This window comes from Pisolithus orientalis (assembly GCF_024613125.1).
Source record: "Pisolithus orientalis strain OTSU chromosome Unknown F5J12scaffold_18, whole genome shotgun sequence".
Lineage (NCBI taxonomy): Eukaryota > Fungi > Basidiomycota > Agaricomycetes > Boletales > Pisolithaceae > Pisolithus > Pisolithus orientalis.
The window spans coordinates 30,459-47,352 of record NW_026260799.1 but is presented as its reverse complement, the minus strand read 5'-3'; the positions used below and the strand labels follow the sequence as shown (position 1 = coordinate 47,352).

Below are 16,894 nucleotides of genomic sequence, written 5' to 3'. Positions count from 1 at the left end.
ACAGGAACTTCGGTGGGCCACGGAAATGGTGGCCAGGTGCCTGGAGTCCATTGTGGGATGCTACTCAAACCAGGTGTAACACCCGGTACCCATGGGGGCCGCCATGGAGATGGCCCAGTGAACGGCCATCCACCCGGTAGTTGGGCTGCCGTGTGTAGATTAGGTACCAGTGGTTGCACTGGCGCTGTGGCTCATGGACGTGCAGGTCTCTGTCGTGCCGACGCAGATTCTTGTCCAAATATGATATTTCCGGCCCGGAACATTCCCGCTGGCACATAGGGGTAATATGGGTGTGGGTGGGATAGTGGACGGGGAGGAAAACGGAACGTATATGCCCCGGGGGAGGGTGCAAGACTTCGTTGCGGTGGCTCCCGCGTCCCTGAGGTGTTATGGGCGAATGGCGGACGCCGTTGTAGACGGTGATTCGATAACGTTGGTTCTGTCATTGCCAAAACATGTGGCGTCAAAAGTAGTGGGAATTAGAGCCACGTATTTGGATTGATCCGAATTCCTTCATCCAAAGGTGGCGGCATAGCATGCTGGGGTGTGTGTGAAGGACGAGCAGAGTCGAACTCCGTCGCTCTATGATAGGCAGGTGTATGCGAGCTGTGTTGCTGTCGGTAGGGCCGCGGTGGACGATGATCCAGAGGTTGGAGTAGCAGATGGAAATGGATTCCTGAAGAGGGTTAATCCGCCCAGGTAAAAGGCGGATGGGAGAATGTATCACGTATCGCACTGAAGGGAATAACAGGGGTCACGACTGGTCTCAGGAATTGCGCACGAGTTTGGGTGTGTGCGTGGAGATGAGGATCGTTTCCTTGAGGGACATACGAGGTATGAGTACGAGGGAGGTGTGGGGTAAAAGTACGATAGGAGTGTGGCGTACGAGGCTGCCTGGTTTGATGAATATCATAAACGCTGTGGCGAAGGTCGTTTTCATGTATGTCTCTTATGGCATTGTTAACGTAGTTGGGGTCAAGTCTTTGATGTCCCCGCCGCATCGCGAGGTTGCGCCAGTATCCCATTTCATCATTCTGTGAATTCATCGTGGCGTGAACGTATCTGTTCGTGTGTTACGAAAAGTATTGCTTTGAAAGCCGCCGCCACGCTTGTCAGGTTGCATGACGGATCCAAACGTCCAACCGGGCACAAGGTTGGCGGTGGAAGTTCAAAAAGTGAAAATTAGAGCTGTCAAGGTATGAGGATATAGAATCGAAACATGTCAGTTCGGGAATACTAAATACTATGGACAGCCTCACACACGTGATCCGAAGATAGTTGGCTTGTCCAATGAAATTGACTCCACATCGGGGGGTGCGAGCGGTAAAAAGGTTCGAGACATGGAGAAGAAACAAACCTTGAAGCTCGAAGGATGGATTATTTGAGGTTGAACCAGTTTAGGTGGATAATACTTCCTGGAGTGGTACTATGGTATTGATACTAGGTGGATTGTCTTCCCCCTGGGACACGAGGAAGTTCACGTCACAGGTAGAAGAGAATCCAGCCAGGACTGCCCACCGTCGTATCGACTGACATGCGAGGAGCGAAGGCAGAGAATGTGGGGGGGATACAGCACGGACCTTGTTGAACTACTTAGGGGACGGCGTTGCTGCCGACAACTCGGTACAGAGGCCGCGCTTGCTGCCAGGGGACCTTGCTTGCTTTGGAATGTAGGAGCGTATCGGAGCGGAGACATGGAATGTGGACCGAGATTTCGGAACGATTGATGAGGAGCATGGATCACAAAGTCACAGTTGGTGACGCTGTATAGTAAAACGTTGATCAGTTGCGACCAGTTGGCTGGTCTGCATTTTACCGTACAAGTTCCTTACTGACGACTGCGAACGTCAATACAAATGTCACCAACGCTTCAAGCTTCAAGATATGTTCCGCGGACTCTTTCAATTCTACTAGTCTCTAACCCAACTGAGAGACTCGTCCCGGAAGGATACAGAGATAGCCTTCTGGGATGAGTCAGTCAGTATGGAGTTTAGGGCGAGACTACGGGGCAACAATCCGCCAGCTAATTAGCGAGTAGGAGCGTATGAAGTACAACTCGGAATCACTGCGCCGTGAATTACGTAAGTCGCACAGTTGGATTCCTCGCCGGTTCGGACCGGAACTCGTCCATCCCAGCAGCCGATCCCCGTCTCACTGGTACTCTCCTCGATGTCTTGGGTCACTCCGGGCTGGCCGTACCGCGGCTTCCAGCCACCAAGACCCTTTGCCCGCTGGGCCAAACTAGTGACAGATTTAAGCCTCAGGCTCTCGGGGAACCAGTTTACATGGTATCTGTCAGTAAGCCGTGATCTTGTTTGCTTAGTGCATCTGGAGGAAGCTCTTTGAAAGCACTCGATGCTTCTCGCCGGCGGTCGTTTCGAGGGCAGGCGGACCCACCTAGTTCACCGACTAGTGCGTGTGCAACTTGTCTAACTTACGCCACGATGCATCAATAACATACTCACTAGTAGTATTTTAATAGATCAACACCTGAGCTAGGATCTGCGGTATTCACTGCACTCTTGGCCTGGATGCACGCGGATGTTAGTATTATAGCCGAGGAGCGCATTCATAACATTAAAATCCAAGGGTATGTTTGAAACATGCTAGCATAGCCCGAGAATAGCATCAGTAGAAAACCACAACTGATTCAATCAATCTCCTGGGATCAGTCATCGGTCAGGCTTGCATGGTCAGGTATGTGATGCTGAACCTCGGTGATATCGGGCCCATTCGGTCCTTCGCATTCTTCTTCCACTCGTCTGGGTAGTAACAAGTGCTGTCTCGTCTCCATAACCCACTCCGTGATACCAGACCGACCGTTGGACCGTACCAGCAAGACAAATCGAAAGACCGAATATAAAGAAAGTAAGAAAGTCGTCGCAAAGACTGCAACGAGAACGAGCGAGCACAGCGTGCATATCCCGATCGACACTGTATGGTTGGAGCGTTAGATTAAAAAAAGATAGTTGTAGGGCTATACGCTGCCTGAACATACCGATGACTGACTCGGTCACGAGGGAAGCCGTGATCGCAGACGCGGCAGCGACGAATACGATAGACGAAATGATAAAGATAGATATCCCGCTAGAAGCTTGTCAGAATTAATAGGCAGCACGGAATGTGTACGCACACGAACGACAATATTGGCAGAATAGCAAGGATAGAAAGGACGGTAACGAATGTCTACAGGGATTCAGCAAACGACGTCGATGACAGCGAAGTGGACGAACCATCATTATAGGTTTCTCTTCGAACTTTCTAATCCCAATTGCTATGGCTGGACGTGCATAGTTTTGCTCGATCCTGGCAAAAACTCCGTTAATCACGATAGTCAACCGTGGCGTAATGAGAATGGACTTACACGTCCGCATATTGTCGCACTAGCTCCGTGCACCTTTCAAAGTATGTCGAAAGGCTTTCGTTAACATCTTTTTGTTCGCCCCATTTGCGATCGGCCATGTCGCCGTGGTGGACGTGGAGACGGCGGTCGGGCCACGGTGAATGTTTTCACCAGCACTGCTTGATCGGCGCCTCGATCTCAACTGGTAACTGTCACGTGATTATTTTCTACTACTACCAAGTCTCAGTGACATCCACATACAGCAAGATGAGTGGCCGAAAGCTCAGCGCGGATGAGCTCAAGCTCCATCAAGCTGCTCTCGCAGCACACGACAAGGTCAGCCAATCCCCTCAGAAATCCCCTACCCAAATCGTGTCATAATGAAAGATCTTCATTCAACAGATACTTGCAGTGAAAGATGCTGACAAGGTTGTACCGGATGCAGCTGCTTGCATGGCTGCCATCAACTTTTTGCTCGGGACGGTAAACATTCCTCTAAACAGCTTCTGTGTGCCTTCCTGATTGGACAGTGCAGGGGATGTTCAAGGTTATGGCCAGTGCTGGTGGGGTAACTGCATTCTGAGCTGTGGCAAAGAATGAGATAGAAATGTGTGTGGTCACCTACTACTTTATGTGTTGTGTTCTCTTATCTGTCTGTCTCAGAAAGAAGGACATGATGCCTGAAGAAGCTATGGTCCTCAGCCACATCCAAGCATCCAGAAATGAAGGTGTGATGGAGCAGAAGTTCCTCATAGATCATCTTTCTTACACATTGAATGATCATTGCAGGAATATGGACGAAACACCTAAAAGCCAAGACCGAACTGCACCAGACTGTCATCGATCGCTGTCTGAAATCCCTAGTCCAAAAACAACTTGTCAAATCCACCAAAGCTATCTGAGTATGTAGATGATCCCACTGAAAATACTCGTTTTGTGAAGAATGGACAACTGATGGTACCATGCATATGCATACACCAGCACCCAATGCACAAGATATACATGCTTGCTCACCTGGAGCCATTGGTAGAACTCATGGGTGGTCCCTGGTACACTGACAATGAACTAGATGCTGAGTTTATCAAGCTTTTATCTTCTGCATGTCTCCATTACATCTGTGACTGCATAGGGTTTCTATTTTTATCTGCATATTTGGGGAGACTCACACATTTTCCCACCAGTCATTTCCGAAACAGAACAGAAAACATGTTTCACCTAATCAAATATGTTTATACGTGATAGGTGCAGCTTCATCTTACCCATCCGCACAACAAATACAACACTTCCTCAGCAAGAGTAAGATTACAGAGACAGAGTTGGGAGTTGAGCATGTAGAGATGCTCTTAAGAGTATTGGAGCTCAATGGTGAGATTGAAAAGGTGTGACAATTTGCCTTGCTTCATTGTCCCATGTTGAGTTCTTTCACTGATGACACCACAGATTCCTGCATTCAGTGCTGGTGCCTGGAATCCTCTGTCTGATTCTGAAGGAAGTGGTTCTGGCTTGGAATCTGAATTGAGTGAGGACAACTGCTCTTGTTCGAAGAAGCATAAGTGTGGTTCTAGCAAGACCAAAGAGTCGAGCAAGTGCAAATGGTGGAGGACAAAAGAAGACTCCAAAAGTGATTCAGACAGTGAATCTGAGGATCGGTCAAAGGTGAAGAGATGGAAGAAATGGTCAAAGAGAGACAAGGACAGCGATGAAGAAAGTTCTGCAAAATTGTCAAAGAAGAGGAAGTGCAAGAGTAAACATAGTGATTCATCTTCAGAGGAGGAAGAGGAGGAAGACAGAAAAAAGAAACATAAACACAAGTCAAAAAAATGCCAGGATATGTCTTCCACCAAAGAATCTGAATCCAGCGAGGTTTCAAATGGTACCTTCGTATATTGTGTGATCAGACAAGAGCATGTCATGCTTGGCTGGTCGCAGGCCCCTTGCAGGTGATGTCCTGTTTTTGATTTTTGTTGGGATAAGGGGCTGACAAATCCTCAGGAATGCATATATTATGAGGAGTGTTTTGCTTTGGGTGCAAATTTGCAGAAGGATGCAGCAACAGTGGCTGTGAAGGTGGAAGTGTAGAGGGGATGGAGAGGATCCAGTATGTTTATGGAGAAGCAATTGGTTGTTTATGATGCCATCAAGGTGTTGATGAGAATGTCCTCTTCAAACATCTTTTCTGCAGATGTCTTAATGATACTCCATCACTTTCCATGCATGTACACAGTATACAGTTGGCATTGCTACTTGCTGATTTCCAAAGCTTACTGGTTCATCTACTTCTCACTACAAGTCTAGGCAATCTGACAATGATGAATCATCCTTGGGAGGACAATGTGTTTATTTGAACTCTGTTTCAATTATGTAGATCTGCCCAGCCCAAGTCCTGTGGCAAGGATTCAGCCCAACATTTGATGGCTCAACTCTGGGGAACTTCCTTAAAAGGAAAGGCTGCCCTCAGGTGGGTGGGTGGGGAGGGGGTTCGAGCATTCAAGTGGGCCCTGCCAGGCATTGCAATGTCAGGGCTTGGGTGGGATGGCTTGGGAGGGTGCTGAGGCACTCTGTTCATGTCCTACACATGTTTATCTATGCTCTTAACCAACGAAAAGTGGGAAATTTGCATCAGGAATGGGTTGTAAAGTGCAAAATCCATTGTAAAGTGTGCTAAGTGACTTAGCACCGGGAAATTTGCAGCCAGATAAGCAAATTTTCCCAGGTGGGAGGGTGGCCCGTGCCAATTTTTTTGTGAGCACACGTTCGCACACGCGCAGCCAAGCCCGAAGTGCAAGCGCCACATGCGAGGCGTGATCACGTGACCGCTTCCCGTGCCCGAACACCACTCATCTAGCAAATTTGGGCGGGTCTCTTCACAGAATACCCATTTATTTCGTGAATAGTTACATGGCTGACATAGAGTGGCTTCCAGTAGCATTGAATTGAGTACAGATGTACAGGCAAGGGTTGTGCACAGCCCACAAGTCTCCCAACCCTCACTTTCTCGCACGCGCGCCTTCCGCTTAGTCAGCGAAATTTGCAGTGGCTGTAAGCACAGCCACCTGCAAATTTTTCGGAATAAACGTATACTTTACTGATGTAAGCCATTTTAACTCGACACCACCGGAAGACGAATTTCACCTTCACTTCGTGAATCGTTGTTGGTCTGTGGCACTTGTAATTGCTGTGCGGCGATAATGATCCATACTTTATTCCTCTGGACTATGATGGTGTAATTAAAATTGTGTGCTGGTTGCGAAACAGCGACTTGGAGTTCGCGCACAATATGCGTCCGCGCTAGGTCTCGGGGTTGTAATCTGTTCAGATCAAACAGTCGATGCTCTCAAGGCCGTGATCAAGAAAATACACGCGATCCCTGAGTGATGTACTCCTTGTCTTGCTTGCGCTATGTTCCGTCTCGAGCGTCGTCTCGAATTTAAAGGGAAAAAAATGTACAGGGGTACTTTGCTCCTTAGGAACAAAACGATATCGGAAACTTTTAGGGATCTTCCATTTACTTAAAGATACGCCTTTGATCGCTGCCGATGTTTGGTATGCTGAAAGTAAGTGATCTCAACTTCTCGTCGAACCATATTGATTCCCAGGTCCAGGGATACCAGCTCCACTCCCATATCCTCCCACCATGGAAGATCGTGCTGCTGCGGTCGTACGGAAAGACGTTCTTCAGTCAGAATCCCAAGGCAGTGCCTTCCAATTCCTTAAGTATAACATCGTTTCGGGAGCACCAGCACCTCGAATGCTGAACCATACCTGCGCCTGCTCTCAAGAGGCAGATGATACTATCCCTCTGACGCTACCACATGAAGATTTTGGCTAGTTCTTGGAAGACTGTCTAAATTACCAATACGCATGTGAGGACTATATGTTTGGTCAGAACTTTGCAGACTTGATGATGGAGGTTTATGAGTACGAACCAAGCACATGAAGGCAGTTTGCCAAAAAAAAAAAACTGTGGTTCGGACCTTACCAGCACCAAGATCAAGAATTTCGAGGCGGACGGCGAGTTGTGCGCCAGCGATCATCATTATTTGGTTGTCCAAACCTATAACGAGACTTCGAGTACATCCTCCGAGCCATATACTCAAGCTCTGTCATACTACATGGAGGCAAGTCGACTCGAGAGACAGCGCCTAAATTCACAGGATCTGCGCTGCCATGTTTTCTGCTCACAATTGTTGGTCAGTGAATGGATTGTTCCATCCCCCCTGCTCTTTCTTTCCTCTAGGCCCCATCATTGTTATTTATGGCGCTGCATGGAATTTGCGTCCAACTCGTGGAGAACCCTTTGGGTCTTACTTGCACTTTTCATTTTCGCGAGGTACGCAAAACCGAGACTTTTCAAGAGCATGCGGCTTGGCTGCGTTTTGGAAAGCTCTCTACTTGCTGAAGAAATACTACAACGAAGATCCCTAGTCTGCAAAATTAAACCCCCCCTCCTCAGCGGCTGCCCCCATATGTTCCTGCACCCCACGAGTTATCCAACGACTGCTGATGGCAAAAAAACCTAAGAACTCTAATATCGGAAGATGTCTAACCCCGACAAATGCTTATTTTTCGGGACTGTTAAACGCAATGATGATGAGATCGGCATCAGATGCGCCCGAAGTACACCGTGTTTTCAAGTCTTTAGGATGTACACCAACCCCGTGAGCTTCCGTAGAGATCCCAGGCAGCATGACCATGGTGGTCGTGAATATGCTCTCCAACTATGTGACGCTATGCAAGCAGCCCGCTACCGGGTCTGTCATGGATGAATTCAACGAGAAACTGGAGGCGTTTTACGCTGCAGGCTTCGTCCATGGCGATATTCGTGATGTGAATGTCATGGTGTCACACAATGGAAAGACGTTCAAGATAATTGATTTCGACTGGGCAGGGAGAACAGGTGAAGCGCGATATCCACTTGACTTAAGCAGGAGAGAGGTATATGGAGGCCGGATGATGTGGCCGGCATGGAATCCATCTGCAAGGAGCATGATCTGGGACAAATCTGTTCTGATGGTACTATGATATTGAAATGCCAGGGGATGTCGGAGACATGCCTTACTAAGCATAGCTAGGGAATCGTGCCCTAAGAGAACCGTTAGTTGATTTCGCTGATCATTCGTTGGTCTGATTATGTGATGCTGGATCGCAACATCGTGCGGGAAGGCTTAAGCATGGTACAGATGCGAGGTGAGATACCGTTGTGGGATCCAGCAAATCTGGCATTGGCGAAGGTGGCATTTGACAAGTATCTGAAAGAATGAAATGAAAATAGTGACCTGTCATGATCAACACCAAGAAACGTTAGGCAATGGGTGATATAAAAAGGACTTACCATTCTCTTCCTCCGTCTCTGTTCTAAACTCCGTCCCCATCGCACTCGTCCCGTCTGCTTCAAGGCCTCCCTGCACCTCCTTGTCCGCGGCTAGTACCAAATACGGGACACACTTAGCGATCGATGCTTGGGAATTCACCAGGCTGATGCAGATTCTGATGCCAAGTTACAGATCCTTACCCCTGCACAGGAGGTCGTGGTTGTGGACTTCAGCTACCCCACTCCATCCCTCAAGGTTCAGAGCTCACATTAAGGCAATTACGGTCGGATGCCATCACGGAACTAATTTATTAGAACGTACTGCTACGAATACTACTCTAATGCCTTGTTAGCTAATATTCAGCATGCGTGACTGGTCGTGACTTTCTTGTGACTGCCAACTGCTGTGTGCTGCCGATTGCACTGTAAGGAATAGTATACTTACTGCTCTCCAGAGAATTCTAAGAACCTGTCTTTTCGTTCTCCATGGCTCCTGGATGTTTCAGCGCATTATGGTCTTTACGGCGGCGGCTTGCTCGGGCTCGGAGCGACGAAGAAGTCGACCTGAGTGCTCTCGCTAGCACTGAATCTACTCGACTGGCCGCACCAGCAGACGATGCAGACGTCTGTGTCGCCACGTCACTCGGAATCATTTGTCCGCGTTCTCTGCCTAGCCCCAGCAGTGTGGATGATCCCGATCCCATCTCCGCTCAAGGTAGATGCACAGATTCTTTCATGTTCTGTCACGTATCTACTGAATTGGCGTGCCCAGATTCTTTACCAAGCAGTGCAAGCACCGCTGCTCCTATGATGACTGGCGTGGAGAGTCAATCTGCTAGTTCATGTTCTCTCCCTGGATGCGCTGGAGAAGTACCCATGGGCAGTGTTGTCTCTATGATGGATGATGGAGGTCTAACATTAATAACCAGAATTTCCCTCTTCCCGGCCTGCCTATTGCCTAGATCCTGTGAAAGCTAAACAACATGTTGACCGCATTCGTCACTTTCGCATTCTTGTTATGGGCAGGGCAAATGCAGGTAAAACAACAATTTTGCAGAGGGTTTGTAACACTATGGATGAACCGGAAATTGTTAATAGAGAAGGATGGAAGGTATGCATGATCTGTCATTCTTGCTTGAGATTAACACTGCTGGGGTATGACTAGCTGGATGCCAATGTAGTCCAGGCTTCGCTGGCAGTGAGTTCACCTCCCATTTGTCATCTAACTTACTGTTTAATGTATCCAGCATGGTGAACATAACATTGAGGATGAGCTGATCTTTCGGAGTCATCCACAGTTTATATTCCATGACTCATGTGGATTTGAGGCTGGAAGTGAAAAGCAGTTTGACATGATGAAGAAATTTGTGCTGGATCGTGCCAGGACACCCAAACTAGATGAGAGAATACATGCCATTTGGTAAGGTTACCACCATGAGTCCCACAGTGCCTCACTATCAGTGAACTGACATGATTCTGGTGATTGGTTTAGGTTTTGTGTTCCATTGAATGAGAGCCATAGGATGATTACAGCTGCTGAAAGAAAGTTTTTTGATGAGTGTGATACAGGGCATGGTGTGTGTATATTTTTATAAACTTATTTTAGTTTACAAATTTGGTGTTTCTACAGTTCCTGTGATTTTGCTGTCAACAAAGGCAGATTCTTTGGAACTTGAGGTCTTTGAGCAGCTTGAGGACCAAGGATTTGATGTAGATGATGCAACAAGGGCAAAAGAAATGGAAGAAGAGATTCTGAGCAATTATATTGTGAAGCTCAAGAATTGGTTGAATAACCTCGAATTTCCACCTCATGACTATTTGTCACTCAGTAGTAGGTACTCCATACATATGTTACATTGGGATTGTCAGATGACATAGGAAATCACTGCAGGAATGGATGAAGAAGATGCAGACTGCACAGCCCTATTAGCATGCACAGCAAATGCTTTGAGTAAGGAAGGGCTGCAAGAGCTCATCATATCAACACAGCAATCTAACCTGGGACTGTGCATTGAATTTGCTATAATGAAGTAAGTGGGGAAGTTTAACACCTAGAGTGTATTGACAGGTGCAAGAACATTGAAGAAGTGGATGGATAAGATGGCTGTCAAGATTATACCAGCTCTCCTGACATCTATGCTCTCAAGATGGTTTCCATTTGTAAGGAACAGCATGTTCTATGAACGAGAGCTCATTATTTAATAGAAAGTTGGTGAAGTGGTGAAAGTTGCTGCTTAACCATGCTAACCATGGTTGCTGTCTTGTTGTTGGCCTTTGCTGATAGTATGTGAGTGGAGTTATGGTGGGTGATTGTGGTGGATGTATGTATGCTGACCATGTTCACTACTGTCCTGTTGGACCATGGGGTCAAAGTTTGTGAGTGAAGTCATGGCAAATGGTGTGGATGCATGCTGACCTTGTTCACTACTAACCCATTGGACTTGGGTTCATAGGATGTGAGTGGTGTCATGGCCAATGGTGATAGGTTCATGTTAACCTCATATGCTGCCACCCTGTTGGATGTTGACTTATAGCTTGTGAGTGGAGTGATGGCAGGTAGTAGTGAATGCATACTGAGCAAGTTTACTGCCACCCTATTGGACTTGGGTTCATAGCTTGTGAGTGGTGGCATGATGGTGGATGTTTTATGATAATTTTCACTACCCTGTTGGTTTGGGTTTCCAGGAAGTAAGTGGAATGAGAACAGGTATTTTGGGATGTATGCTGATCATGTCTCTTGCCAATTTGGGTTCATAGGATGTGAGTGAAGACTTAGTGGGCAGCAGTGGATGCTTTATGACTTCATTCATTGCCACCCTGTTGGTCTTGGTGTCACAGGAGGTAAGTGGAGCCATCAAAAGTAACAAATGGTGGAATGATGGTCATGTTCACTACTATCATGTGGGTGCATAGAATGTGAGTAAAACCATGGCAGGTGATACATGCTGACCATTGCACTATTGGACTTTGATTCATAGCCAGTGAGTTGAGCTATCAAAGTTGGTTGTGGATCCATACTGACCCTGTTTGCTTCTACTCTGCTGGCTTGTTTCATAGTATGTGAGTGGTGTCATAGTGGTGGAGATGATGGATACTTTCTGATGATATTCACACCCTATTGGTTGGGGTTCATAGGAAGTGAGTGGAGTCATCACAGGTGGAGGAGGATGTATGTACATACATATGCTGACCATGGGTCATTATGTTCAAAGTTTGTGAGTGGAGTCATTGCTGGGGGAGGTGCATTCATGCTGACCTCATACATTGGTCTTGGACTCATAGCTTGTGTGTGGAGTCATGGCAAGTGGTGGTGAATACTTGCTGACCTTGCACACTGCCACCTTGTTGGACATGGGTTTATAGTATGTAGGTGGAGTCATGGTAGGTAGTGGTGGATGCTTGCTGACCTTGTTCACTTGCACCCTGTTGGTCCTGGGCTCATAGGAAGTGAGTAGAGTCATAAAAGGTAGTGATAGATGCATGCCAACCACATTCACTGCTTCCCTATTGGTTTGGGCTTGTAGGAAGTGAGTAGAGTCATGGCAGGTAGTAGTGGATGCATGTTTATCATGTCCTCACTGTCATCTTGGTGGACTTGGGGATCACAGTATGTGAGTAGAGTCATGACAGATGGTGGTGGAACTGACTGACCTTGTGGTGGCCCTGTTGGTATGGGGTTCATAGGAAGTGAGTGGAGCCTTGCTAGGTGATGGTGGATGCATGCTGAACTCATTCACTGCACCCCAATGGACTTGGGTTCATAGCGAGTGAGTGATGTTATGGTGGGTAATGGCAGACACATAAGGCTGAGCATCCACCACTACCTTGTTGGCTTGGGGTTTATAGCCAGTGAGTAGAGTCATGGATGATGGTGTTGATGATCACTTCAACTTGTTGGTTTGGGTTCATAGGATGTGAGTGTAGTCATATTGGAGGTGGGGATGCTTGCTGACCATGTCCAATACCACCCTGTTGGACTTGGATTCATAGGGAGTGAGTGGAGTGACTGCAAGTGGCAGTAGATGCATGCTGACTTCATTCACTGGTGCCCTGTTGGACTTGGACTCAGCTTGTGAGTTTCCAGGAATCATGGCAGGTGGAGGATGCATGGTGATAATAATTCACTGTCATGCTGCTGGACTTGGGGTTTGAAGCATGTGAGTGGGGTCAAGGCAGGTTGTTGCATGTTGAGTCTGACCTTGATCACTGCTACTTGGGGTCATAGCTTGTGAGTGTGATCATGGCAGGTAGTGGTAGATGTTTGCTGACCATGTTGATACCTGCTGCTGAACTTACTTGCCACCCTGTTATACTTTGGATATTAGGAAGTGAGTCTTGTGCATTGTGCTTGTTGAGTGGGATGTTGATGTTGAATAGATGGTAGGATACTTGATGACTATATTTGAGTGTTTGCTTAATAACACCTTTCAAGGATGTAGGTGCATACCTCTATGAAATGTCACTCTCAGCTTTATATCCTCTGCAGAATGTCAGTAACTATGACTCTTTTACACTATTGGCAACTTCAGACATATTTTACTCAGAATGTATGAAAATTTCATCTTAATTCAGTATCCCATGACACCAACAAGGATTACAGTTGGTTTGTGCCACCACTTCTCACCCACATTGGATCCTGTCCATGATATATTCACCAGGTTGTAAGTTCCCCCTCTTCCTGGCTTGTCCATCAGAGGACCATTACATGATTTGAAATGTTATAGTCCACCATTGCTCATCCACTGCCATTCATTACAATGCCAAAATTTTCCACCTTAAGGGAATCTTCAATGCAATTTATTGCAGAACATGGTGTTGGTAAATACATTTTTCTTGTTTTAATAACATAGCTGAAGATTGCAGGCTCTATACTTGTGTTTGAATACTTATACTTTTTGTTGCAGGTCAAGAATGGGAGGAGTGATTTGCAGAAGGATGTGACAAAAGCAGTCACAGAATATCAAACATCTGGTGTCCAAGCTCAAGTTACCCAACAAATTGAGGCAGCTTTTCAGGAGCATGGTGAGGATGTTGAGATTTTATGTCCTATTCTTGTGGATATTGCAAGGGGTAACCAGATGTGTAAGGCATTATTGCTTCTACAATCATGAAACATTCACTCTATTTTATGCAGCAAAAAGCATCTTGAAATGTGAAAAGACAGATAATTTAATTGCTCTGGTGGTTGGCTGAGATTCCTGTAAGCCCCTCAGGTTCTTATCAGCATGGAAGTGTGAACATAAGACCTCCAGGATTCTTACCCTTGCATTTTTTTCTTTGAATTTTGCCATTATGTGGACATTCCAAATTTGGAACCAGCTTTCTATGTTGTACTTGTACCAGGAATTTAACTTTATGCATCCAGCATTATTAAAAAATCCTCTATGCCTAGTTCAAATATGAACCTTGGTGTTCATTGTTCACAGTGATTTGCCAGAGGATTTGCCCACTGCCTTTCAATAACCACAGGTACAATACCAGTAGTTGGTGTCAACTTGGACTACTGTGATGGTAATATGTCAAGTGCCTGATCCATCTCAAAGTTGTCCACATTGCTCAGTTGTCTGAGTGTCACTGACTGTCATCTGCAATCAGAGTGAAGCTACCTGATCCCAGACCAGTCAGACCATCTGACACATTTCAGATACAATTTTCAATTGTAGCTAAGGTAGTCATCTTGTGGAAACCACAAACATCACATGGATGTGACATGGTGTCAAGTCTGGGGATACCAGGGTCAAGAATGGTCCAGAGTCCAGTAGGTACAAGTCTAGGTGATCTAACAATGATGAATTGTCCCTGGGAGGATAATGTGTTTATTTGAACTCTGTTTCAATTATGCAGAACTGCCCAGCCCAAGTCCTGTGGCAAGGATTTGGCCTGAGGTTTGACAGCCCTGTGTCTACTTCATTACTATTGTATGACAACTCAGCACTCAGTGCCCAACTCCATTTCTCATTTAGAGCTAGTTCAGAAACCTCAGGTAAATTACAATTAGTTCCTTCAATGCTTGTACATGTTTTTCCACTGGGGCACTTCACATAGTGAGTTTGAATTGAGTTTGAAACATGTCCTGTGATGGATTATGATGATCTGGATCAGCTTAGGCTTGCCTGGGTATTGGCTGCTGCCATTGTTTCCCTCATATCTCAGTACACTCTTGATTCACTTACTCACTCAATGCCTAATAAGACTAATGCTCCCACTCCATGAGTTCATTGGAACTATGAAGAAACCACTGCTCTTGTAAGGTTCCTGCACAACAACCAGCATGAGGCAGGCAATAATGGGAACTTCAAGATGGTTACATATCAAGCCACTGCCCTGCATATTGCCAACTATCACACAGATGGACCTCCTAAGAACTATCAAGTAGTGAGAAACAAGTGGACTGGCTATGTAAGTCAGCATTGTAAACTGCTTGTGATTTACTGATCTTCTGTCATAGATTTGAAAGATATATTGAGACATTGAGTACTATCAAGCATGACCATTCAGAGCCCACTGGGACAACAAGATGGGGGCTAATATTCAGGGTCAGCATGCTGAGCAGGTGTTCAAGGATTTTGTGAAGGTATTTTTATTTTTATTTTTTAATCCAATGGCTTGATGAACTGACAATTATCCTTAGAGTCACCCCCTCATTTGCCAGTTCAAAATAAGTGGATGGGATTTATATCCCTACATTGCAGATATCATACCCCATGGTGGTGCCTGTGGGGCCAACATCTTTAGTCCAGATAGTTCCAATGCCACCACCAACAGCCTGGACAATGGAGACAATGGAGTGCCAGCCTTCAACCAACCACTTCCACTTCAGCATCTGCTGAATCTACACCCTCCTCCACTTCTACACCCATTGAACCCATATCTACTTTAGTGCCTGCCAAATCTGTGCTAGCACTTCCCCTAGTCCTGCCTGGGTTGGATGATGACCATTTCCCATTTTTTGATGATCCACATCTACCACCAACCCATCTGACATTTCTATCCCTCCATCCTGTTGGAGATATATTCTCCCTGGTGTTTCTGCTTACTTTGGTGCGATGTTTGGCTGCTTACATAAGCTGTTAGAGCGCACTTACTGCACAGTCATTACACTGTTCCCTCAGTAGCTGGTTCTGAGGGTAAGATTACCATTCATTAGCAGTATTCTACTTACTGACTCCCTGTAGTTGCCTACAGGTATATCTAATATATCAGTAGATTGTTCACTATTAGGGTTGCCTATGGCACCCTTTTTCTATACATCCAGTGCTCTGCCAGCTAGTGGGAAGTGGTCTCACACTGTCAAGTTCATGAAGTCTGGGTTTGAGACTGGACTGGAGACCAAAGTGGGTGTGAGGCTGAAGGGTCAGGAACAGGTGGAGGGCAGAGGAACAGAGGTGGACTGGTTGGACTTAGTGACTGGGAAGGCAGCACTATTCCCTTGCATGGGTTTCAGTCTGAGTCTGAGGCCAAGGTGGGATTATCAGAATGAACTTAGTTGATTTCAGACTGGAGAGTACAGGCCAAGTATCTAAGAGTTTATATACTAGAAGTAGCTATAGTACAGAGACCAGTAATTCTGGTCTTGCGAAGATTGCTAAGACAATTGGTAAGACAAGTATTAGTAAGGTATGACCAAGGTAACTGAGACTGGGACAGGGTGGACCAGGGACAAGACTAGGCAGAGTTCAACCAAAGTGACATGCACTGCAAAGCAGTGTTCACTGTGCTAGGACATCTGGGGATAAGGGATTGGCAAGGCTGAGGCTGGACTGAATGAGTGTGAGACCAAGTCCAGCCAGGGTTGAGGCATGGCTATGACAGTATCCCCCTCTTAGGGGTCAAACCCATGAGACCCCTGTGAGAGTGGTAGGCTGAGTCTGAACCTTGGCTGAGTTTGAAAAAATGATAGTTGTGGCCCACTAAGCCTTTTGTGCCTTTCCTTTGTATCTCAACCATCATGTCCACCTTGAGACTGATCACCATGACTGACAACAACAGTGAAGGCCAGGTCATGATTGACTGGACCCAGGTGTTGGATGACACCATCAAGTACAACACTGATGATGAAGAGGAGATGATGAGGGCCAAGGGTAAAGAGAGGAAGTGGTGTAAGGTGGCTGAGCAAGCCTGGCAGGAGGAACAGGCACAGCTGGAGGCTGAAAGAGTAGAGAGGGAGTGGGTTGAGGCTGAGAGGGCAGTGTGTGAGGCTGAAGAGGAGAGGTGCAAGGCTGAGGAGGAGAAGGAGGCTG

General features: G+C 46.5%; 4 protein-coding genes across 4 annotated transcripts; 3 read left to right on the top strand and 1 right to left on the bottom strand.

Moving 5' to 3' along the window:
* Nucleotides 1-2,611: 2,611 nt before the first annotated feature.
* Nucleotides 2,612-3,515, bottom strand: F5J12DRAFT_837897 (uncharacterized protein). The gene is made up of 5 exons (XM_051746015.1): nt 3,365-3,515; nt 3,234-3,306; nt 3,134-3,186; nt 2,999-3,087; nt 2,612-2,934 (listed from the first exon to the last, which is right to left on the bottom strand). Exons 1-5 carry the CDS (start codon nt 3,460-3,462, stop codon nt 2,669-2,671), a joined length of 579 nt encoding a protein of 192 aa, XP_051598977.1. The 5' UTR covers nt 3,463-3,515; the 3' UTR covers nt 2,612-2,668.
* A 95-nt stretch (nt 3,516-3,610) lies between these two features.
* Nucleotides 3,611-5,287, top strand: F5J12DRAFT_906145 (RNA polymerase Rpc34 subunit-domain-containing protein; the record flags this gene model as incomplete). Its single annotated transcript, XM_051748747.1, has 7 exons — nt 3,611-3,679; nt 3,746-3,826; nt 3,879-3,906; nt 4,133-4,221; nt 4,325-4,473; nt 4,545-4,722; nt 4,784-5,287. The coding sequence occupies 7 exons, from the start codon at nt 3,611-3,613 to the stop codon at nt 5,285-5,287; spliced, it is 1,098 nt and encodes a 365-aa protein (XP_051598976.1).
* Nucleotides 5,288-8,035: 2,748 nt separating this feature from the next.
* F5J12DRAFT_893626 (uncharacterized protein) lies at nt 8,036-8,365 on the top strand (the record flags this gene model as incomplete). The annotated part of the gene is made up of 1 exon (XM_051747675.1): nt 8,036-8,365. One exon carries the CDS (start codon nt 8,036-8,038, stop codon nt 8,363-8,365), a length of 330 nt encoding a protein of 109 aa, XP_051598975.1.
* Nucleotides 8,366-9,320: 955 nt separating this feature from the next.
* On the top strand, nt 9,321-10,544 carry F5J12DRAFT_154005 (uncharacterized protein). Its single transcript, XM_051738168.1, has 7 exons — nt 9,321-9,369; nt 9,427-9,534; nt 9,584-9,765; nt 9,820-9,852; nt 9,902-10,074; nt 10,147-10,229; nt 10,285-10,544. The coding sequence occupies exons 2-7, from the start codon at nt 9,462-9,464 to the stop codon at nt 10,530-10,532; spliced, it is 792 nt and encodes a 263-aa protein (XP_051598974.1). The 5' UTR covers nt 9,321-9,369; nt 9,427-9,461; the 3' UTR covers nt 10,533-10,544.
* The last annotated feature ends 6,350 nt before the right edge of the window (nt 10,545-16,894 follow it).

Excerpts from the sequence above, each read along its gene's own strand:
- F5J12DRAFT_837897 (XM_051746015.1), bottom strand. The coding sequence starts at position 3,462 with ATGGCCGATCGCAAATGGGGCGAACAAAAAGATGTTAACGAAAGCCTT. Across the intron at positions 3,307-3,364 it reads GTGCGACAATATGCGGACGT|GATCGAGCAAAACTATGCAC; the intron begins GTAAGTCCATTC and ends AGTTTTTGCCAG. Across the intron at positions 3,088-3,133 it reads CTGCCAATATTGTCGTTCGT|CGGGATATCTATCTTTATCA; the intron begins GTGCGTACACAT and ends ACAAGCTTCTAG.
- F5J12DRAFT_154005 (XM_051738168.1), top strand. The coding sequence starts at position 9,462 with ATGATGACTGGCGTGGAGAGTCAATCTGCTAGTTCATGTTCTCTCCCT. Across the intron at positions 9,766-9,819 it reads TTAATAGAGAAGGATGGAAG|CTGGATGCCAATGTAGTCCA; the intron begins GTATGCATGATC and ends GGGTATGACTAG. Across the intron at positions 10,230-10,284 it reads TGAGTGTGATACAGGGCATG|TTCCTGTGATTTTGCTGTCA; the intron begins GTGTGTGTATAT and ends GTGTTTCTACAG.